At 40.7% G+C, this 23,431-nt stretch overlaps 1 protein-coding gene across 10 annotated transcripts in view; it reads left to right on the top strand.

Moving 5' to 3' along the window:
* The first annotated feature begins 4,454 nt into the window (after window positions 1–4,454).
* Window positions 4,455–23,431, top strand: part of UBR5 (ubiquitin protein ligase E3 component n-recognin 5) — an 85,460-nt gene continuing 66,483 nt past the window's right edge. For all 10 annotated transcript variants that reach the window (XM_053999797.1, XM_053999733.1, XM_053999789.1 and 7 more), the window contains exons 1-4: window positions 4,455–4,649; window positions 21,988–22,032; window positions 22,531–22,612; window positions 22,783–22,859. In XM_053999797.1, coding sequence (XP_053855772.1) covers window positions 4,588–4,649; window positions 21,988–22,032; window positions 22,531–22,612; window positions 22,783–22,859 — 266 coding nt within the window. In that variant the 5' untranslated portion in view covers window positions 4,455–4,587. The remainder of the gene's footprint in view (window positions 4,650–21,987; window positions 22,033–22,530; window positions 22,613–22,782; window positions 22,860–23,431) is intronic.

Genomic DNA, 23,431 nt, shown 5'->3' with positions numbered 1-23,431 from the left:
TTCACTTCTGAATATCTAAGTTGCAGCCAAATTTTGACACAAATTTATGGTCTCAGAGGTTTCTGCTAGCTTAAGTGACCCAAGCATTGGACAGGCAGCAGGAGAACCACCTAGTCCTCCAGCTAGGGGAAAGACCAAGATCAAAGCAGAGCTTCAGTTGCTTCAGCAACTTTTTTTTTAGTTGCTGAACAATCCCAGGGCAGAAAGAAATCATGTGCGCACTATTAGACATTGAAAAACGCAATGTAAGAAAAATTCCATGGAAAACGTGTTTTCATCAGCTCTGCTATGAAAGAGCTACCTTGCTTCAGTCTGTTACACAAGGTGATGGAAACCTTGCCATGCACTTTGCTGTTCATTATAGAAACTTCTTTTCAGTCTTGGGAACAATCTAGAAACTGCAGTTTTCTGCACAGCATTCTTGCCTGACATTTCTAGAATGCTGGCCTCGTTTTTTCCAGAGCAAAATACAATCTTACAGTGCCAGCCTGATGTCATCTCTGTTGATATCTGGAGTTAACAGCTTGGAAAGTGCACTCTGGAGCTCTCCTTCACTGCCTGAAGCCTCTTCCCTGACTTCTGCATGTCCCATCAGCCGCAGCCATCAGCCTGTGATACACCTGCTGGCATCTGCTCCCACTGTTTACAGAGCAAAGTCCGTTGCAGTCCTCTTACCCCAACCCTCCCATCTTTAGCAGGTCCCCTCCCCTCAGAACAGACTTCTGTGTAATCTGCCAGGCCTGCAGCTGCTGCATAGCAAGCAGTTGGGAATAAATCTGTCCCAGTGCATGTGATTCAGAAGCTTTTTCTGATATGAAAGTTCCTGATCCACTGGAACTGAACATTTGTGGAGCAGGAGGCTGGATAAGATGACTTCCAGAGATCCTTCATTGGATCTCTGTGCTTCTACCAGTCTGAAAACTTCAAGAAACATTGACTCATCAAAACTGAATTTCAGACATGACAGCAATGATCTCACAGGAGTTATTTTGTATGGTATTTCCAAGTTGACAAAACTCTTGTACATAAAATATATCAGCAAGAAACTTGTTCTGCTGGTTGGGTGTTGGTGTATATATAGCTGCACCTTCATAAAGAAGCTGCTGCTTTACCTGTAGACCTGAAAATAGCACTATCTACACATGGAGGAGCTGTGCAGTGTAGGCAGCCAAATTTCTTAGGCCAAGACATACAGTGTTGTCTTAAAGACATATTTTGTAAAGAAAAAAATCTGGTTTGGTTCTTAAGGATTTTTTCATGACTTGGCAAACATGAATTCAAAATATCATTTCAGTAGTGGATGCTCACATCCAAGACTGGGGCAATCGAGAGAACTTCGGACAAATCTTCTATTTTGAAGTTCTTAAGAAACACAAGTTGTAAGAATGAGTAGTTCTGCAATCAGAAAGCAATTCTATTTGAAGTCAAATTCAGATAATCAAAGGGCCATCAAGCTGTAACCCCCCGTAATTATCTTCCAAAACCAAGTGGCCAAAGCAGGCATTCAATGCTTGCCACTTCCTGGTAATGCAAAAGTCAACCAGTAAGATGCAGCCTCACATCCCTGAGCTGGAACTTCCTCCATATTCCAAACTCCTGTCAGAATAACAACAGCAGTTGAACACTTGGCTTTGTGTCCTCACCTAAGCTTAGCTGCCATTCTAGACAGCAGTGTAAACTCTGTGTGAACAAGAGCTGACATTTGCACCACTCAACCTTATTCTGGCTCTGAATACAAGTTCCAGTGGGATCCATTTTAATTTTTTTAAAAATTTTGGTCATGCCAAGTGTTTGCATTGGCAAAGCAACAAGCAATGGCTAAAACTGGGGTTTAGACAAATGTAAATAAAGCTACAGAAAAGGATTGCTTGGAAATGGCCAGCAGCAGAATGCTGAGGCCTAACAGATGTGCACCCCCTTAGGGCTTTCCCAACTCCTTTCCTGTATCTAGCCAGTTTCCATAACCCATTAACTTTTAAAGGCTCTGTGTTAACGGTGGAAGGGAGAGAGCAATGGAAATCTCTTCCTCATACCCATCCCCTTGAAGAATTCCAATGAACAAGTCATAGCATTTGGAAATGTAAATGCTTTGGAGACCTACATCTTGAACAGAAAAGCAAACAGTTATCTGGAGCTTCCCAAAACCTACCAAAAATTCTTGACAGCATTCAGAAGGGCTCTGTGGGAATTCCCGTGACCCATCTTCCTACTGTTCAATGGAAAAAAGAAATTATGGCCAAAGGGAATTTTCTTTTTGTATGGAAAAAAAAAAAATCAAATTGAGAAGCAAGGCATTTCAGGTGCTTACCAAAACATGCAAGTGATTCTGATAAAATAACTGAGGTCAACACAGCTCACAAGAATCACTATGATAAACACCACAAATATTTTCAGGGAAAGCATAACGACTGATGTTGGGAAGAAAAAATGCAGAAAAAACCTAACAAACTTAGGTACAGTCAAACACAGAACTAAATAATAAATAAACACTAAGTTCTCGCCTAACAGGAAAAAAATGTAAAAAGGTAAACATGGACCTACTGGTTTTTAAAAGCACAGCTACTGCACTGTCTCACTACCAAACAAAATGAGTCCTATTCCATGCCTTGTAGATTTCCAGAAACCTGTTAGTATTTCCCTCCCAGGATAAGCTAAATTACTTATTTGTATTCTTGGAGGCATTTGAGTATCACTGCCACTTGAAAACAGAACATATGGAGAAACTTCATCCAAGAAATCTGGAATACATCAATTGAGTATTTCTTCTCTCTATGACATTTCCTCATGTTAATGATAGCTGGGGGAAAAAACCTTCATAAACTCCCCAAATCTCTGGGCAGCAAGCAGCTGCATCAGCCTATTCGTGGATTAGCTCCTTTCAGCTGAACTGGAAAAAGAGCCTAGGAAGAAAGGGAAGTAGAAGATGGGAAGTCACAAAGTTCCTTAAGGTCTGAAAGTGGGGGAACAAACTGAGATTTTTAGTGTTTATGATAATACAGACTCAGAAATCAATTCTAACTCACTGAACTAGGTTCTAGAGGTTTTTTTTTTTTTTTGGCACTGCTATCATGTGATCATCATTCCTCACATGCTAAAAAATTCCGAGTCAGTTTTCCAAATTTCTGATTTCCTGAAAACAAGCAAGAGCAGGCTGCAAAAGCAGTAAATTCCAGTTAAAAAAAAAAAAAAAATCACCAAAATCAAAGCTCGGTTCAATCCCTGCTAAGGTGTTTAGTTTCTATAGAAACAAATGGCTGTTTTATTGACTTTGCTACTCAACCTTCGGTACATTGACATGTTAATTTGCTAAAAACAGCTCCATTGGCAAGGTGTGGAACAGCTCAGTTGAATCCCGTCCAGAGGGAAGGCATGCAAGGCCAGAGGCACCGGGAGCTTCACAGCGTGGTAGCTTTTTATTCTTCTATACCACCAACCTAGTGGTTAGTCTACAGAAGACTGAAAAGGGGTCGCATCAAAGATATAAATATCTTAAAGGAATGTGTCAAGAAGATGGTGCCAGACGCCTTTTGCTGGTGCCTAGCGACAGGACGAGGACTAAAGGCCATAAACTGAAATACAAGTTCCACCTCAACGTAAGGTAGAGCTGCTTTACGCAGAGAGTGGCAAAGCACTGAAGAGGCTGCCCAGGGATGTCGCTCCCTGTCTGGAGGCATTCCAAACCCACCTGGACACGTTCCTGTGTCACCTGCTCCAGATGACCCTGCCTTGGCAGAGGGGTTGGAGTGGATGATCTCCAGAGGTCCCTTCCAACCCTAATGATTCTGGGAACCTCCCTGAAAAATGGTGAAAATTCCCAGCTGCTGCAGGGAAGACTGACTAGAAATGCAACAAGAAACGCAACTGGAAAGGACAGAGCTAGCACGGGCCGCCGAGAGCGGGCTCCGGGGGAAATCCCTGTCCCCTCCCCCAGGGCCCCCCTGGGGACCAGCACACGAAGGCCCCGCACACCTCCTCCCCCGCTTCCTCCCGCAGCCGCTCCGGCCAAGAGGAAGCGGCTCCGCTCCCGCCCTGCGCCTCAGGGGAAGCCGCGCGCGCCGCCCGCCGGGGAGCCGCTCTTGGGCGGGGGGGGGAGAGAGAGCCGGGGGGGAGAGGCACGTGGTGCTTTACGTCCCTCTTGCGCAATGACGTCATTGCGGCCCGCCGCGAGGGCGACGCACCGGGCCAATCGGCGGCGCGCTTAGTGGCAGGGGAGGGAGCCGCGCGCGCCAGTCAGCACGAGGCTTGCACGCGCGCCGCCGCGCGCGCCGGTCGAGCCCCGCCCCTTCCCTGTCGCGGCGCACGGAGGGCGGGGGAGGGGGAGGGAGAAGGGCCCGCTGGAAGCCAAGATGGCGGCGCGTGCGTGAGCGCGGCGCGGGCCCAGCTCCGAGCGGCGCCGTTGCGGCCGTTCCGCCCCGCCCCGCGCCCGCAGCGCCGCGGCCGCCGAGAGCCCTAGACTCCGCCGGGCGGCCCCGAACCACCCCGGGGGAGGGACGTAGGCCGAGAGCCCCCTCCCCCGCCGCCCCCATTGTGTGCCCGGCCCCCGCCCGCCCGCCTCCCGCCGCCGCCGGGGGGGCACCGGCGCGGAACATGACCTCGATCCACTTCGTGGTGCACCCGCTGCCGGGCACCGAGGACCAGCTCAACGACCGGTGAGGGGGGGCGGAGAGGAGGGGCCCCCCGGGGACGAGGGGAGGGGCCCCGGGGCAGCGGGGCCGGCCCGACCCCCCCTGCCGGGCCGCGGTTCCGCCGGGTCTCGGCGCGTCCCGCTCCGAGCGGCCTCTCCCGGCAGCCGCCGCCGCCGGCTTCACCCCGCGCGGGGTTGGGGGGCCGCGACTTTCGCCGCGGGCCCGGCGGGGGCTCCGGCCGGCCAGGGAGATCCCGGCGTCCGGCCGAGGAAGGAGGTTCCCGGGGTTCCCTGGCCGAGGAAGCGGGTTCCCGGGGATCCCTGGCGGAGGAGCGAGAACGTGTCCGTATTAATCAGGGATGGAGCGAGGCAGACAATGCGGATGGGGGATCGCGGTGTGTGAGAGAATGACGGGAGCGGGGATAAAGGCGGCAGCGCTGTCACACGCAGCGCCGGTGTGCGCTGCCTTCCCCTGCTCACTCACCGGGTGTTCGATACAAAAGGAGGCCCGATCTCAAATCACTGATGGTGTGCGGCTTGGCTGAGATGGGGATGACAGCTGCCAGCCTGGAAACCACGCAGCTAACTTTATGTAGGAATGGGGGAGAGAAATTGCAGGCTGGGGAGAAACTGGAGTGCTTTGAGAGAAAATGAATCAGTGAACCAAATTTTCCTCACTGCTTGACGTTTATTTGACAGCTCTGTGTTGCTGTCAAATATTTCTTCTATAGCAATTGTTAATGGTATGTGTAATGGCTTGCAAATTTTACTTCTGCTCTTTTATACAGGAATTCTTAAAAACTTCATCTTTAATTTCTAACAAATTTATGTGTGAATAAATCGTGATCTTTAATGATCACTGGCTAGAAACCTAAACTGTTTTTGCACTAAAGATAAATGTTATTTAATGATTCTAAACAATATTTAAGTATTTTAAAGTCTTAAAAAGCATAAGCTCTTGGTTATACTCTCTGGTTTTGATACTACCAGTAGGTCAGGGTCCAGGTTATTTCACAGTTGTTTGTAGTTAGGTCACTTCTAGACCAGTCTTTGCTGAGATGCCTCTTAGAGGAGGTGAAGTTTCAGTATGTACAATGAGGAAAATAGGTAGTTTTGAAGGCAGAATTTCTGCCTAACTACATAGTCTATATGTTTATACAGGGAAAAGAAAAGATAAAACAGATCTAAAACCTAAAGTGTGTTGCTGTGGACTGTATTTTTTTCCTGTAGCCTGATAATGCATTTTACAGAATCCTTCTTCCTAGGAGGCCTAGCCATTCCTACAGAATTGATTTGCTTTCTCCATAGGTACTGCATTCAAATTTGGCATAGACCATCTTCCTTTAGAGTGACAAACTGAGAGATGATGCTGTACTAGGATTTATTGCTTGCACTGTTTTGGTTTGGAGTAAGATCTAGGCCTTTGAACTTGAAAAGACCCCAGTGGGTTTTCTCTTCTTTTCTTTTTATGTTGATTGGCCCTTAGAAAACATTTAGCATGTAATTATCACACTTTGCTCCAAGTGAGAGAGCTCATCTGTTTTTTCTTTAATGTTACGTCTTCTGTTGACATATTGATATAAAATATGAGTGCCTTTCAGTCTTCATAATGCTTTCTCGGTTTTTTAAAATTTTTTTTCTTACCACAGCAGCAGCTCTTACACCTACTTTTTGATATACGAACCTTCAAAATGGATGGTAATTAATATATGGAGAAAGCTGCAGCAGTGCTGTTAAGTAGTGACTATTCTGAAAAGTCAAGTGACTCCTTGATCTGAGCTGCAAGTCAGAAATTTCGACTTGATAAATGTAATTTTACTAAAAGTGCAGTAGCTGTGTATCAGAACTTGTAATGCAGTGAAATCAGAATGATTCATAAATAGGGTTGAGGCACACACATATGTGCTGGAAATGCCAGTTCAATTTTATCAGTACCATTGCTGCTTATTACTATTCTGTCAATGTTGATCAAGATCTAGATGGCTTAATAAATTCTCATACACGTACTCATAAGAAGTTAGGATCTTGGAACATCTCGTCTCTGTGATGTTTCTTTTCTCTCTCACTTTATAGGCTTTTTTGAGTCTGTGCTGCAGCCGGTGGTCAGTCAGGGCTTTTTTCTGTCTGTATTCTGAATGATAGTTGTTTCTCAAAATCAGATTTTGGGATCATATTTCTGTATTGTATGCTTTCAGTAATGGATTTGTGTTCTGCATCTAAGGAGTAATCACTTAAAACCCAAGGCATGTATTGCTGCAATCCCTGTGTGTTCAGGGTACAGGACACTGTTGAATTTTGTAATCAATTATGCTTAATAACCAGTGTAGATATGTAAAGGCAGTGGTTTTTGGAAACCATCCTTCTCCTGAAGTATTGCTGTGCTCTTAAGTAGTCGAAAAAACGTGAGGAAGTAGTTTTTTCCAGTTTGGTTTGGTACATTTTCTGTCATTTTGTTCTACAGTTCTTATTAGGTTTTCTGTGTAATTTGTTGTCACACTTATTCATGCAGCAACTGTGAGAATGGCAAAACACTTCAGAGAAAAGAGAGGAAAGTAACTGTAGAACCATGAATAATCGGAGGACTCCTGAGCACATCTACTCATCATCTGAAAATACTTCTTAGCTAGTGTTTTTGAAAATGTAGGTTAATGTTGCACAAGGGTAATTATTAGTCGTCTCTCAAATAAGCTGAAACAGTGTTGACTTCTTCACTCAGAAGTCTGGGAGCTGGTGACACTGAAGAGAGTTCACAGAGGACAAGGTCATACTTAATTTTGCAGTTGTATTAGGATTCATCTTTTGAAATGGATACTAGGCTAAGCTTTTGTTTAGGATGAACTGAGGTAATTAAGGTTTTTCTGGTAGGTTTATTAAGGAAGACAGGTAACTTGGAATTTTTTCCCCAAGCAATTTGTTGTCTGCAAACTGAATATGAAGAGTTTAATGGGAGAAAAATTCTGTATGGCCTGCAGTTTGAGAAACAACTCCATAGAGTATTTGGGATGTAAATAATTAATTGCTTTAATATTTGAAAAAGAGGTATGCAGCTTCTGTTGCAGTGGGTGTTAGGTATATTTTGTCGATTATCCACCTCTTTCAGGGTTGGAGACTTTGTGGAGGAAGTTTGACACAGTTTCATAGATAAGTTAATCTTAGTAAATTCTTAGTATATTTCTTAATTTTATATTGGGTTAGGAGGTGGGTGTAACCATGACAAATAGCCTTTTCTTGGCTGTTATGAAACCTCACAGGAGCAGTTTAACTTGCTGCTCTGGGAAGGAGAAGGGGAGTCTTTCACCTTACACAAATGGCTTTCCATACCTGAACTAACCTTCAGAGACAGGCTTCATCTCAAAGCTTTGACTTTGTTTTTACCTTGTACTAAGAAAATTCTTGTCAGCTAAACCGTTTAAGTCCTAGCATAGAGTAAGATGTAATTTTTGAAGTGGTCATTGACACAGTGTTAATGTGGTCTTTTCTCTTGTCCTGGAGATGAGATGTAATGAATTTGGTTAAATAGAGGCTATTCTGAATATGAGGGTTTAGAAGTGTCATGTAGTAAGTTTTCTGGCAGTGACATCTTTGAAACCAGTAGCACACCTGAGAAGAGTTAATTTGAAGCTTCAGTGAGTCTGTATGTAGAGTCAGCTTTGGGGGAAGAAAGGATGATCTCGTTCCTTACATGACTTTGTTTTCTCTTAGTAATACATTCAGTGCCCGTTTCTGTTATTTGAATGCTACTTACTTTAGGCCGTGCCTGAACTGAAAATTTAAGTTGTGTACTTTGCCTGCATTGTTTGCACTCTGAATTTCTGTGGAAAAAATTGCTAGCAAGAACATACCTTTTTAATCTGCACATCAATTTAAGGTACTGTGCAAGTGATCTGTGGATATGTGGCTGCTGCTCTGGCAAACGCCACCCCCCCTTGCATTTACTGATGAGCAAATCTGTTAAAAATCTCAAGCAGATGTTGCTGGAAGGAGCTGGTGTAGGGTGTGGTGTGGCTGTGCAGGGAGCCAGCAGCGATGTGGAGCTGGTGTCTTGGCCCCACGCGTTTGCAGCAGCCACGCACAGGGAGGGCGAGAGAGCTCCTGATAATGCAGCCGTTCATGTTAAAGTGATATTGTATGACCTGAACCCGCTCTGCTGTGTCCACAGGCATGCTGGGAGAGTACCTGTCCTCTTGTGTAGAGGAAGGCAGCCCGAGCACGAACTTCTGTGCTGTTACTTACGTGTGATCTGCATTGCTGCCCCAAGCTGGGGAAAAGAAGGGATTGATGGATGCATTCTTAGATAGAGAATCTGCAAGTTTTGTGCAGATAATACAGTACTTCTTTTAGGTTAAGTGATTTATTTTGGTGTGCTTTAAACTCTTCCTAATCTACTTTGCAAAAGTGCAGGTAGCCCACCTCAAACAGAAATAGGTGGTTTAATTACTAAGAAGCCATAACTGACGTGTTATTTGAATTACCTGAGTTACAGCTGCTTGATAAACTTTAGTAACAGGCAACGTGTTGAACTTGGTTTTAGGATTAATTTCTTGAAAGCATACCCAAATTTAGATTGTGCTCTTTTGGAAGAGAAGAATGGAACAGTATGACTGTCATGACATTATTATTATCATCAGACTCTTAGATGGAAACACTTTTTTAAATATAAAATGGTTTGGCTGCCTCAAAGGATTTGCACCACCACTGTGGTAATATAGACTTTCATATGTGCAGATTCATATGTGCAGCAGTGCATTAAGATTTGATCTTACTTAGTATTGTTACTTAAGAACAATGATTTGGGAGGTTAAGCATCAGAAAGTACAGTGTTATTTCATGTCTGGTTGAACGTGGAAGGTTACTTTTACATTGGCCGGTATTCTAGGCCTTTTTGAACTTTGCTCTGCCAGGGTCCTCTTCTGATTACAGTTGCGTGCTATACCCCAGATGCTGCTTTTTAGAGAGTACATATGTAATTGTCTGTGAATGTTCTTGCTGAAACTTTCCTGAGATGTTGTAAGTCAAAGTAATTGCTCTCTTCTGAAGGCGGAGGTTTGCTTTCCCCGCCTCTTAGGTTGCACTAACTTTTAAGTTTCTGATCCCATAGGAAACTGACTTCAGTTGCTAAAATGATAAAAGATAGCTCTGGTAATGTGAAGTAAATATAATTTAGTGCATTAGGAAGTTGAACTGGTTTATCTCCTTGTTGGGTGTGCATCAGAATATTTTGAAAAGTGCTGCAGGAGGGAGAGTTGGTAGTGAAGAACGGGAAAGAGGAAGCAGGGTTGAGTTCCTTCCATTTTGAAAGCAGCAAGTTTATTTTGGCTACTGTAATGTGAAACTGTACTGTGAATGTGATCTGGGCTGAGAGTAGTTGTGACCTGTCACAAGGAATTTGGTAAAATAGTAATGGGGACACAAATGTTGCTTTCTTTTTGCTTCTTAAATGTAAGGTTTAAGCATATTTGTTAGACCAATGATAGAGCAAGACTAACTGACTAAGAGATTAGTAGCAGTATTTTAAGGTTGGCACTGCAAATCAAAGCTGTCAGAGAACAACATTTTTAATTCTAAGAACAGTAAGTCAACAACATTCATGTGCTAAATATTTGTAAAAGTTAAAAACTATAAACAATGACATGCATTTGAGGTAATTTTTGGTATAGTATGTATTTATTAAATATTCTGATTGCCATGTAGGGTGTTTGTCAAATTTGTGATTCAATCAAAAAATAAATGTGAAGGGTGTGACACTTTCTTTCTTAAACTATCTAAAGTAGATAACTGTTCAGTACACAATTATACTTACATGAAAAATGACTTGACACTTGAGGAAAAACAACCAAGGATGTACCTAAGCTTGGCAAACTGCAAGGTGCTGTAGCTGCCTTTTCACATTTCTGGCACAGTTAATAATTTGTGACTTAAATAGGTGGTATTATGTATTTGAAACGTCTGTGAAGAAGAGAAGGGGGTTCAAGGTATTTTGTTTTAGTGATTACACTAGCAGCAATCTAATTTGCAGTTAGTTTTGCAAGATGCTTAGTGTAAAAGCTGCTGTTTTGTCTTTCTCTGCATCAACAGTCATTTATGCAGAAAAAAAACATACAGAAAAACGACTTGTGTTTTTCAGTTGTACAGACTTTTTTTTGACCTTGAGTTCATTGAAGTCCACTAAGGATTTCACTTTTAGCAACAACTCCACACAGGACACTGCAGTAGTTGGCATCTGTGTGTGCCCCAGAGAATACATGAAGACAAGGCCTGGTTGCAATAGTTAGAGGATTTTAAATTGAGAGGAACAATTTGGAGGAAAAAGATGTTGAAATAAATGCACAAATCTAATTTTCACAGTGCACACATATATTTTGCCCAAACCCTTAAGCTTGACAGTTTAAGTGAAGATGACACAGCATTAGTTACTCCATTACAGGAATAATTATCCAAACTTCAGATCTTATTTGCTCTTTCTGGCATAGACCTATTTTGACAATAAACTCTGTGCTCTATTACTAAAAGTCTTTCTGTGCTTAAAAAATGCAGGTCACCAACATTGCTTTCTTTTCTCTTACCCTTCCCCTCTAGGGAAATTAGTGTTTTGCTTCAATTTAAATAATGTTTTTGTTTTATATGAGAGAGAACACATACTCACTGATACAAAGGTATGAAGCAGGACAATTTTAAACAGTTTAAACAGTATTTAAACATACTGCAAACCTAAACAGAAAGGTTTAAGGTGGGGACAATGGTTGTCTGCATTTATGCATTTACACATAAAACTGCCAGTTTGGTTCCAGGTGAGGAATGAGGTAGCCATTAAATTTGCTGTCTTTGAAAATTTAGTCTTCATCTCATAAGTCTGACTGCTACGCCCAGCACTTGTCAGGGGAATGTCTCATACTAAATATGCTTCACCCAATCTTTCAGCAAATCCTAGCTGCTGCACTTTAAAGTGCAGTGTGTTTTACAGCAGCAATCCATGATGGTACAGTGAATATTTAAATCCCAACTTGATTATTTTGTTGCAGTTTTAAAAATGATTTTTGGTGTAGCATCTTAAACTTTGTATTACTGGCTAGTTTTTGTAATCCCAAGCCAGTTGCTGTTGAGGTGATTTCTCAAATTGCTTATATCTACAGTGGAGATGAAACGTTTATTTCTGTAATGTTGTTTTGGACAGCTTTTCATCATTAAACTGGTTACTGCCTTTTATCAGAAAAGATGCCTGAAGATATTTTGGTGTATCTTTCTGATTTAGTTTTTACATTATGGTGTTTATTAAAGAGTGCAGAATAAAAACTTTGAAAACATTTCCATGATTAATACTATTTTGGACGTTAGCTGTGTTGGGATTTCTTGCTGTCATTGTTGTTTTATTGCCAGCCATGAGGTCGCCAGTTTAATTTGTGGCAGCGGTAGTGTAATGCAGCAGGTAAAGGTACCAAGGTTGCTGGATACTTCAGTAATCTTAAAAAATATGTCTTCAGCAAAAAAAAGCCCAAAAAATAATCCACATTCAAGAGAGTGTGTTTTTTGTTTGTCAAATGAATCAGTTCAAAATATCTTGAATAGCTGAGGGTGATAATAACCATGCAGCTGTAGTTTGCCTATTCATTAGAAGATAGCCCAGAAAGAAACTGATTTGTACCCAGGTCTTGCTGGTGTTACTTTCTGCAGCATGTTTGGTGTTACTTTCTGCAGCATGTTTGCCATCATCTCTAGTTAAGCCAGATGCTAATTTTGTCTTTTTTTTTTTTTTTTCTATGTGCTATAGAAGTAGTAGTTAATTACTTTAATCCAAACTTGTGATAAAACAGCATTTTTAAAATTTGCTTACCATCTTTCATTCTCTATTATCCGTTATGTTTCCTCAACCTCTCACCTTTTTCACCTTTGGGATGGATTATCTCTCTATATAGGTAGGGAGTTCTGATACAGTGAAATGAATCTTGATTGAGATCTCTGGATTCTACTGAAAATTGTAATTTCACTATGTAGGTGTCAGCATGGAGTCTGACATTGACTTTACATAAACAAATGTTTCTGCTACAGCGTTTTTCCAAAAACTTAACTGGAGAATAAGTATTTGCCTGTGGGAATAAAGTTGAATGTATGCCTTACTCTGCTTTTGCTTGAAGCCATTGGAGTTTGTCGCTTCCTTCAGTAAGGGTGGTATCATTTTAATTCCTTGTTCATTTTGCAAAATTAATGTTCTTAAATGTGTGTCTGTATTTATTCTTTCATTTATTGTATTAAATTCTTGCTATTCTCTATCCAGCCTGAAAATGGTCAGAGCTGTATTTTTTTTCTCTCTAGTAAATATCAAGATATGTTCTTCTGAAGATAACTTATGGCTTTTAATCCATTTCATATTTTTTTTAGTATAAGTGAATTATTGTTGTCTGATCTTTAATGAAGATCTTTCTTAGGTTGTTGGAACTCTTCGGCTTTGACCATAGTATACTATTAACAACAGTTTTACATTTCTCATTTTCCATTTTTTTAAGTCATTGTATACACAATTCACTGACTGGCAAAATGTGTCTGTCTCTAGAGCGGTAATTTAAAGACACTTAATAAAACCCTCAAATGAGATGGATCATAACATCTTGTCATTGTGGGGCGGATTGGGTAGGCAGAAAATAATCTGGCAAGGAGTGTCCTGTTCCTCATGGGAAGGCTGGGGACTAACAGGCTGTTTTGCTAGAATGGCCAAAGTTTGTTTTTTTTCTCTTGTGGGGCAGAATCTGTATCTGGCAAGATTGTTACCAGAGATAATATGGCCCTAGGCAAAATGTGATGCCCGGAGGTACACAATGTGCTGCTTCATGAGTTCTTCTAGGGGAACCAAAATGCTGAGGTTACACTGAGGGAAGCACCTGGAGTTTCATGGCCAGGGTGCAGGCAGATGGAAATAAGAATTTTTTTCCTGGCAATGCAAAAAAGTATTGGGATGAGCTGTGCACCTCAGAAGCCGGGGTTTCTTATTTTGCCTGCACTCTGCATCAGACAAAGCGATTTGGCTGCTTGTTTTTCTGGCGTGGTGCTTGCTCTCTACTCTTTATTCCAGGCCTCAGTCCATTCCTATCTAAATCAAAGATTCAGTGTCTGAGAGAAAGGTTTTGAAGATGTGTTTTTAGTGGAAGACAGAGCAGTGTGAGGAGGAGGACGTCTGGTATTTAAAAGGCAGTTTTTAGCAAGTTTGCAAAAGTGACATGCAGATAACACTGTGATATCAGAGTTTTTGTTGAATACTTTAAGGCCTGGAATTGGAGGAATTGGCAAGTAAAGGACTGGACATGCTGAGTGATCTTTCCCTGTTGCTAAAACTAATTCAGAATGAGAATAAGGTCGTTGGACTTTATAGCAAAGCAATTAGAATTCAGTTCTTGTTTGTGCTTTGTTTTTAATAAAATCACTTGTACAAAACATACAGTTGCTTTTCTCTAGTCAAGACACTGAGTATTTAATAATGTGGCAGTTCTTACTTTTAAAAATATTTTTATAGCATTTGAATGCTGTAATCAAAGGCCATTTTCCAACTTTGCACAAAGTGATCACAGCTCCCAAAAGCTTAGAGCAAAGGAAAATGGTGAAGAGATGATTTGGGTTCCCGCAGTAGCCTCAGCTGGGACCAGAACTTGGCTCTCCAGGCTTTCAGCTGGTGTGCTGGTAAATTCACAGCCTCCCTGGTGGCTCGTAATGAACTTCTGAAGGAACATAAACAACCTTATCACAATGGGGCACAAAAAGGTTCTATGATTTTCAGTGACTGGATTTTTAATTTGATAGCATTTTTTAATGGAATCACTACAGCAATGTTCTGACTGTAAAAATGGGATTTTTTCTTTTCTTTGCCTTAATGGGATCTTCTAATTTTCATTCATTCTAGTTAAACAAGTATACAGCTTCCTAGCTGTATTTTGATAACTAGCACTCATTTTTTGTTGTTCAGTGTAGTAACACTGCTCATGCTATTATCATGTGTGTATTTTTCAAGTATCCTTGAATTTAGAACCATGGGGTTCTAAATTCCCATTATTCGTGTTTTATTATCACAAGAGGATATATTTCCTAAAATGATGGATAGTTAAATAGCTTACAACCTTAACTGCTTTAAGATTCAGAACTCACCCAACTGAGTTGGTCGATCCAGTTGTTTAGCTGTGGTGTTCTGGCTAAAGAAATGGCCTTCTGCTAAATGTTAAACAGAACAGCTGCGAGGACTTTGTGCAGTTGAACAGAATTTGGACCACAACTTGATTTGATGCATTCTGCACCAGAGAACAGATTTCTCTCTGGATATGCAAACTATACTTTTGGAAATCTACTGCCATAGAAGGACCTCAGATTGAGTCTGACTTGTTCTCCTGTAGTGCATTTTTCTTTATTTCCCCCCAGAAATGACACTAGGTGTTTAGGCAACTTGTAGCTATAGATCTACTTCACTACCAAATCCTGTAGATAATGTGTTAAATAACAGGTAGGCATGTTGTTAACTCCTCTGTGGCAGTCCTGTCACAATCATACCATTTGTGATTTCTTCCTGTTTGTATTTAGATTGTTAACTACAATTTTTTTTTTTCTCCAGAAAAGGGGCCATACTGTTTCGTAGCTTATGTGTGTTTACTTATTTAAAAAGCGTGATTGACTTTGTATTCCTGTTGAGCTAGGCTATGGCCATCATCTGCACTGTGGTGTGGGGTTATGGTTCTGGGTTTTTTTTATTCAGAGGGGGATATTTTCAGTGTCACTTAAATCTGAAGAAAGGGTCTAAGTAGATTCTGAGCTAGAGCAACTGGTCGCCCAGCTTAGGAATTCATTGCTAGTTACAGGCATTTCACAAATTCTACAGGTGTCTGCCCCTGCGCTTGCTGTTCCTGCTGAAGAAACAAGAGTACTTCCAGCTGGATATTTTAAGTATCCATGAATTTTTTAACTGAATGTGTAACTCTCTGACACTTTCCTGACTCATTGGTGTAACTTTTTTTCCTGTGTCACTGACCGTAGAGGGATTCTCTACAGCAAAACATGAGTTCCTAGCTTTTCAATGGCAAATCCCCTCCTTTTGCTGCTGTGCCTTCAAGGAGATCACATCCTGAAAGCATTAAGTCCTCAATATCAATTGCAAAATGGCTGAGGTTGAAGGGACCTCTGGATATCATCTGGTCCCATTTCCAGGCAAGGCCATCTACAACTGATTGCCCAGGAGTATGTTCAGATGGTGTTTCAATAACTCTCAGGGGTTGAGACTCTACAACTTCCCTGAGCACCCTGTGTAACTGCTCACCCTCACAGCAAAGAAAGTGTTTCCTGATGTTCAGACAGAACCTCCTGTGTTTTGGTGTGTATCTGTTGCCTCTGGTCCTGTCACTGGGTGCCACTGGAAAGTGCCTGGCTCAGTCCCCTTTACTACCCTTGCTTTAGGTGTTCATGTATGTTGCTAAGATCCCGTCCAGAGCTTTCTCTTCCCTATGCTGAAGTCCCAACTTTGTCAGCCTTTCCTCTTGTGAGAGATGCTCTAGTCCCTTATTTTTGTGTCCCTTTGCTAGACTCTGTCCAGTATGCTCATGTCTCTCTTGTAGTGGGGAGCCCAGAAATCCAGATGTGGCCTCATGAGTGCTGAATAAAGAGAAAGATTGTCTCCCTCAGCATGCTGGCAATACTTTCTCTGTTGCAGCCAGAATGCTGTTTTACCTTCTTTGCTGCAAGGCATGTTGGCTCCTGTTCAACCTGGTGGCCACCAGGACTTCCAGGTTCTTTTCTGCCACGCTGTTCTCCAGCTGGACAGCGTCTGGCATGTGGTTGTTTTTGTGCATGTGGCTGTTCCTGCCGAGGTGCAGGGATTTGTGCCTTGCCTCCCCTTGGTTGTCATGAGGTTGTTGTGCTCTGGATGGCAGCGATGTCCTGCATATCCACCAGTCCTTACAGTTGGGTGTCATCAGCAAACTTGCTGAGGGTACCCACTGCCCCATCATCTAAATTGTTAATGAAGATGTTGAGCAGGACTGGACCCAGTATTGACCTGTGGGGCACACAGCTTGTCACTGGCTTCCAGCCAAACCTTGTGACACTGATCACCACCCTCTGGACCCAGATGTTCAGACAGTTTTTGGTTCATCTCACTGTCTGCTCATCCAGCCTGAACATCAACAACTTCTATGTGAGGATTTTATGGAACACAGCGCTCTAAGCCTTGCTAGGCAATATAAACTGTTCTCCCCTTGTTCTTCAATATAGTGGTAAGAAGTCTGCCTTTTTTTCTTAAAACTAGAACTAAAATACATGTTCTATTTTTGCTACTTTTTCTTATCATGCTTTCACCTTTTTATGGGCTATTTTATACCCAACTTAGGTCATTGTCTACATCAGTGTTATTAAATAGTAAGGGTCTATTGTTAGAGAACTTTCATTCTGCAATCACTGTATTACCTGAAGACTTTTCAGTGACAGAAAGCTATTTTCAGGACATTAATTTGTTTGGTCTTTGCCATATTAGCATTCTACTGCAGATTACAGAGTCACCACAGTGTGTTACCATTGTTCCAGAGAGAACTATGAAGTGATCAGAACTACCTTTATCAACCAAACTGACAATCATGCAAAATAGGAAATAAAGTTTGGGAGAAGTGTCCTGTATATATGGTTCTATAAACCTGTGTTGGCTGATACTATGAAATACAAGAACAGCTGTTGAAGTCCGAGAAGACTTATTTTCCTCCTGTTTTCTGCTGACAGAGACCAGTGCTAGATTAACAGGAGAACAGTGTCAGAATAGGGCAAATATACAGTGACGCCTTTTCAGCTTCTAAGAATTTGCGGCTTGGGGATTTCCTGAGCAGTAGGTGTTGGTTTAGTATGTAATAACCAAATAGTCCTAATTTATAATTCTTGAAATGTGGAGAGGACACAGTGTAAGCCATGGTTCCCCTGAGTACTGACTGAGTAGAGCAAAGGGTTTCTTTGTCATCTAGTTCATTTCAGTGATCTGTGAATTATAGTCTAAACACATTAGCCCACTACCCTGATGAGCAGTATGTGTTACCTTGGAGCCTGTCATTTTGTACTTGTGCTTGGGATTTCTTTCTCCTTTTTTTCTTATGTGCATTACTTTATTTCTACAGATAATCTTATTGCCTGCTTTTGCCTGGTACTTTAGCATTTGATTTTATGGATCCTTCCCCCTTTCGACCCAGAATGACTTAAAGCACACTCCAAATCTTCATTTATTCCAGTAGGAGAAAGGTGTAGCTGTGGAAGGCTGCCTCCTTGAAAGCTGCTCTCTAATGTTTGAGATGGCAGCTGGGGGCAGGATCCTTCTGTATGCTGTATTGTGGCACGGAAGATAGCTGGGTGTGACTTTACATCAATGACAGTGTCTAGCATCAAAGTTATCCTGGGATTAGGAAGCTAAGATAATGTATTTGCTTAAGATTTTTATTGGCATCAATTTTCTGCATTTTTGAGACTGTTTTTGTGACACTGATAGACCGGCACAGGAGCTCATTTCCATGTGATTCAAGACAGGCAGGTGAGAGAGGTGTTTGATCTGGAGGCTGTGCAGCTCTGCTGGGCCAAACCCTGTAAACTGGCCCCAGAGGTGCTTCCTTGGGTCTGGCTCGCTGTGCTCAGAGCCCTTCAGGATCTCAGCTGAGGGACAGGGATGAAGGTTGTTTTTAGCTTTTAAGTATTGATAGGTATGTAGGACTGTTCTCCAGTGCTTAAATGGATTGTGTCATATAGGTGTGTCCCCTTGGGTATCTGCTCGTTATTAGCATTAGCATTAGCCTTCCCTTGGAAAAGCATTGTAGTGGTACTTGAATACTTTCTGCTCTGGTGTGGAAGTCTAGTGTTTGTTGGCATACAGATTTCATTGACACATTAAGTAGCTTTAAAGAGACCTGATCACTTAGAAAAATCTACCAGGCCTGAAGTAGCTTTATTTCTTATTTCCTACTTGAAGTTGTTCATCATACCAAGTTGGTTTTGAAAGTTTTAGGGTTTTGGGGTGTGGGGGGTTTTGTTTGCTTGGGGTTTTTTATATGTGCCTGTGTGTTTTTTTTTGTTTGGCTGGTTTTGTTTATTTGGTTGGTCTTTTTAAAAAGTACTTTTTACTCCTCTGCAACTCTTACCTTCAGTATTTTGAAATTGAATTTCTCTATAACTCTTGCATTTTTGAGCCTAACTTGCTTTTATAAAACAAGATATGGTGGAAGAATGGGTCCTGAGATAAACTTGCCTGGAAATAGAAATTTTCTTTGAGAAAAGTAATGTCTTGTGATGAATAAAAGTGCCATGTCAGAAATCTGAGCTGTGATAGTCCTGACCTAGAGCCTTTTTGGTTGCTTAGTGTGAGCATAGATCCCTTCTATTCTGATCAGTTTCTAGAGGCTAGAAATTGGAGCTTCTAAACTTGAAATTAAAGAAATCCCTCCTTGGCTTGGACAAACTGACTGTATTTTCCTCACAGCTGTTTTTGGATTAATTTCACTAATAATATTTAAAGAATGTGTGTCTTGACAGGAGCTATCATCACTAAACTTTTTGTCTAAAAGTGTTGCCAAGCTAGTGTATTTCTTCAAAAATGTTTTTGATGAAAATACTTGTTGCTTTTAACTTTGTCCTTTGAAGTAGTTTAATTGCCTTTAATGAGACCTTTTTGAAGTGTAGTCTGTCAAGGCATTTATATTGGAGATTTCATTTACCACAGAAGGGTCTTAGTGAAAATGTTGACCTTGATGTGGGAATCATCTCTGCTTGTACCTCTTCCTCCAGAGCACCATCAGTTGAAATCATTGCACTGTATAATTAAAATTAACCTGATCTTAAATAAGCTTTTCCCTTCAGAGGGTCAGTGGTACAATACCCTGCAACTGTGCAGGTAGAGAGGTTTAGATTGCTGCAGGAAATTATTTCAAGTTTTTATTTTCTCCATACAGAGTATACAAACACATCTTTCTGCTTTGTTCTTGTTTTCCTGCTGGTTTGGTTTTGCGATTGGTGTTCATGTGGATGCTGGTGCCAGCACAAGAAACAGGAGGAATGAGGGTGGAACCAGCAGCTCAGCAGGGAACAAATTCAGTGGTGTTCTGCATCAAATTCAAGTCCTTGTGGACTTATAGGAGCTTATGAGCAGTACTTGTTAATTTTGCTGTTACAGCAGTTGCATATGAGATTTTTGAGGCATGAGATAGTTTTTACTTTTATTTTTCTTTCTACAGAAGAGTTTAGTACTTTCAGCATTGTTGTTTATAGCTTTCTCTGCTCCCTCCTGGTGATGATTGACGCCAGCCTCTTTTCAGGAACATTAGATCTCTTTTGGCCTGTGCTTCTTGCAGATAGACCTACTCTCTTGAGATTGAGATTACTCATGGATTCATTGACTATTCAAGTCTTAGCTTCCTGAGCATATTTCTTTCCTATTACTTCATTTTTTACAGGTATAAAAGGACTATGATGATTTTTTTCAAATTTTATAATCTATTTCTTTGGTAGTGGTCTGGTCTTGTGACCAAGGCTGGGTAAGGAAGCTTTAAATGTTGCTCATAGACTAGTCTAGTAATCATCTTCAATAAAGTGCTAGTTTTTTTGCCATCAGCTTTTCTTAAAGGCAGTGCAATGAATATAAAGGTAGGTTTTCCTATTCTGTAATTATTACTCATGCTTGCCAGGAGAGAAATGTTAATGGGAAACTGCTCAGGATTCCTGTGGGAAATTGTTAGGTGGCAAACTCAAGATATGGAACTTCAGGGATGTTTAACTTGTCAGATAGTACGCAGCAATCCCTGCTTGCTGTATAAAACTATATGATAAGGTGTGGAGTGTACTTGGGGTTCATTCCATAGTCTCCCACAGTAGTTCACTCTTGTGGGGTACCTTTTGCACAGATTGCATGGGAAGTTTGTATTTTCTCTTGCTCTTGTGGGTTGTCTTCACAGAAACCTTATCTGCATATGTACTCTTGGCCTGTGTGAAGTTTTGGCTGGAAATTGGGAGTGTGAAATTGCCTACTTACAAATTGGCAGCTTGGCTTGGATAGCAAAAGGCTATTCTAAACACATTCAATTCCTTCCTGCTGTCTTTTCACTTCTTCTTTCTTCTTGGGCTTGAAAGTTACTTCTATCAGTATAAAAGACCTTGTTTCTCAAACAGATTTAGAGATTTTTTTTCCATTATTTTTTTCCCCTTAGGACAAATACTTCAGAGTTAAACACCGTTGATAATGTTAAGATTTCACTGTTTGGACCTCTAGTCTGTTTTCTTTCTCATTTTCAGGGTTTTCAAGTAGCTGAAGTCTGATGTCCGTAGTCTGTATGTAGAAACTGAAATGAAGCAAGTAAAAATGAAGGATTTAAAGACATGGATTCAAACAGACAAAAACAGTGCTGGTGTGGCTTTTTGTTAGGTTTAGAAAGGTGTTGCTGATTTATGCTGGGATGAGCATGGTACCAAAGCTGAGATTTTTTATCTTAATTAAGAAGACCTTACACAAGTTTTACAGAATTAGTCTTTGTTTTATATCTTGATAAAATTCAAGTACTCTGACTATAATTGGGAGTTCTTTGGAGGCTTTTTCAGATTGCTTGTCTCCTTTGGGAAGAGAGGAACCCAAGCTTTAATTGACATGCTTACTTGATAATACGCCAGTGTTTTTGCTGCCCATAGATGATCTTTCCTAAGTGGATTAGAAATTACCTTAGAAATGACTGTTGCTTTCCACTTTTGGACACAGTATCCTGTAAGCAGGAGTGGTATATGGGTTGGTGCTTTCTTCTGCTCTGATATCTTGAGCTTTTGGAAACATTGTTTACCTTTAGTAAAGGTAATGTTTTACAAAACCTTATAAATAGAGATGTTTCTCTGGATTGTTTCTTCTGTTAGCCAGAATTTGGTTTTGTCCCTTTTGCCGTTGCCTTTTGTTCATCTATTTCCTTGTGTTTTCTGTTTTGGGGAATTTACTGTCGTATTTTTGGCTTTCACATGCCACATACTTGGATTTCCTAGGAGATTATAATCCTTTCTCCTCTGGGATACTGTATTCAAGTTTATACAAGGAAATAAAAGTATATCTACAGTTCATGCTCATTGCTTTATATTTTTATTTTGTGCATGAAGTTGTAAATGGTTGTAACAAGGCAAGAGTAGTGTTTTTTGATAGTGACTTGCAAAACACACAGAAATGCAAGCAAATGTTGGTTCTGTGGCAAGGGTAAAAACTCCAAAGCAAAACAGATTCTCAGCACCAAGTAGTATTTATATTAAACGTCAATAAATGTGGTGGTAAGTTGTTCCCATAACATCATAAATATGATGTGTGAGTGGATGTTGTGGACTGTGCAGTATGTAATCAAATACATTTCTTTCTGTTTCAGATTAAGGGAAGTTTCAGAGAAGCTGAATAAATATAATTTAAACAGGTAAGGCATATCATATGCTGCTGTAAATAATTTAGGAAAGTACAATTTTTCTAACAGTAACAAGAAGCAAATGATTGTACAGTAGATGATGGAGCCTTAGAAATCCTCAGTGCTACTGATACTGAAGTCCAGACATGCTTCAGGTAACACAGTTCAGATAACACAGGAAGAAAAAGGGAGGTTCTCAGTTATGATAAATTATATTATTAAAATCTTCATTATGGAATGACTTTCTAATATGAGGTATAAATCCTGTTGTTTATTGCTGATCAGATTACATGAAAATGATTACCTTTTAAGATCTTTTTTCCTGCATTTTATGTACTGTGTGCTTCAATTCATGCATGCTTAGTAATTTTTGAAAGTTTTTCGTATTGGTAACCACCACTGCACATTTTTCCTTTCATGTACAGCTTGATTTTTTTTTTTTCAGACTTCAAAAGAAGTCTAAATAGTATAAATACTAAAATACTATAAATTTTCACTTATTATTTTCAGCCACCCGCCTTTGAATGTATTGGAACAGGCCACTATTAAACAGTGTGTGGTGGGACCAAATCATGCTGCATTTCTTCTGGAGGTGAGTTCCTGAAATCTTCTCAGATAACAAACTTGAAACCATACAGTTAAAGTTAGTTATTCTAACATTAAATTGATTAATACTCTTCAATAACTGAAGACTTGTGTTTTAATTTTTTTTGTAAACTTGACTTACATTTCAGTTCTGAACTTTTCTTATTCTAAATACAGGATGGTAGAGTCTGCAGGATTGGTTTTTCAGTTCAACCAGACAGATTGGAATTGGGTAAACCTGAGAACAGTGATGGGTAAGGAATGCTTTTCTTCTAAGATACTTTTTGAACTCAGTAAGCAGCTCAGCTGCTTTTCTGGTTTTGTTTTTATTTGTGTATTTTCAAAGTAGATTTTGGAATGAATACTTTGAGTAGAGTCACAATGGTTACGGTGATGCAGCCAAACAGCCTAGTTTGACAAACTGGTGTAGGAAGAAATAGTATATGTGATTCTGAAGGGAGTGAGACAGGCTCTCTTTAACTTGAAGAAACAAACTACTCCAAAAATAATCCTTAAGAAAGAAGCTGTGTTAAACTGGTAAGCTTAATGTAGAATCCACTCTGAAAGTGGTCCCCTCTGGCAAGGCTCACCTTCTAGACCTGTGGTCCTCGGTCCAGGTAAGTCCCCCTTAATAGGACTAATTAACGGTTCAGATTTGAATTTAAACCACTTAATATTGAAGTAGCGTACTCAGGCTCAGGTTTACAGATAGAGCACCTGCTGATTACAATTTGTACATATACACTAATGAGAATCTTAGCACAGTGGCGAACTCCAATCACTAATTAGCTTAATATGTATTTGCATCTGTGCTATTATGGATTGC

Source organism: Vidua macroura, chromosome 1 (assembly GCF_024509145.1).
Source record: "Vidua macroura isolate BioBank_ID:100142 chromosome 1, ASM2450914v1, whole genome shotgun sequence".
NCBI lineage: Eukaryota > Metazoa > Chordata > Aves > Passeriformes > Viduidae > Vidua > Vidua macroura.
This window is presented reverse-complemented; position numbering and strand designations above follow the sequence as displayed.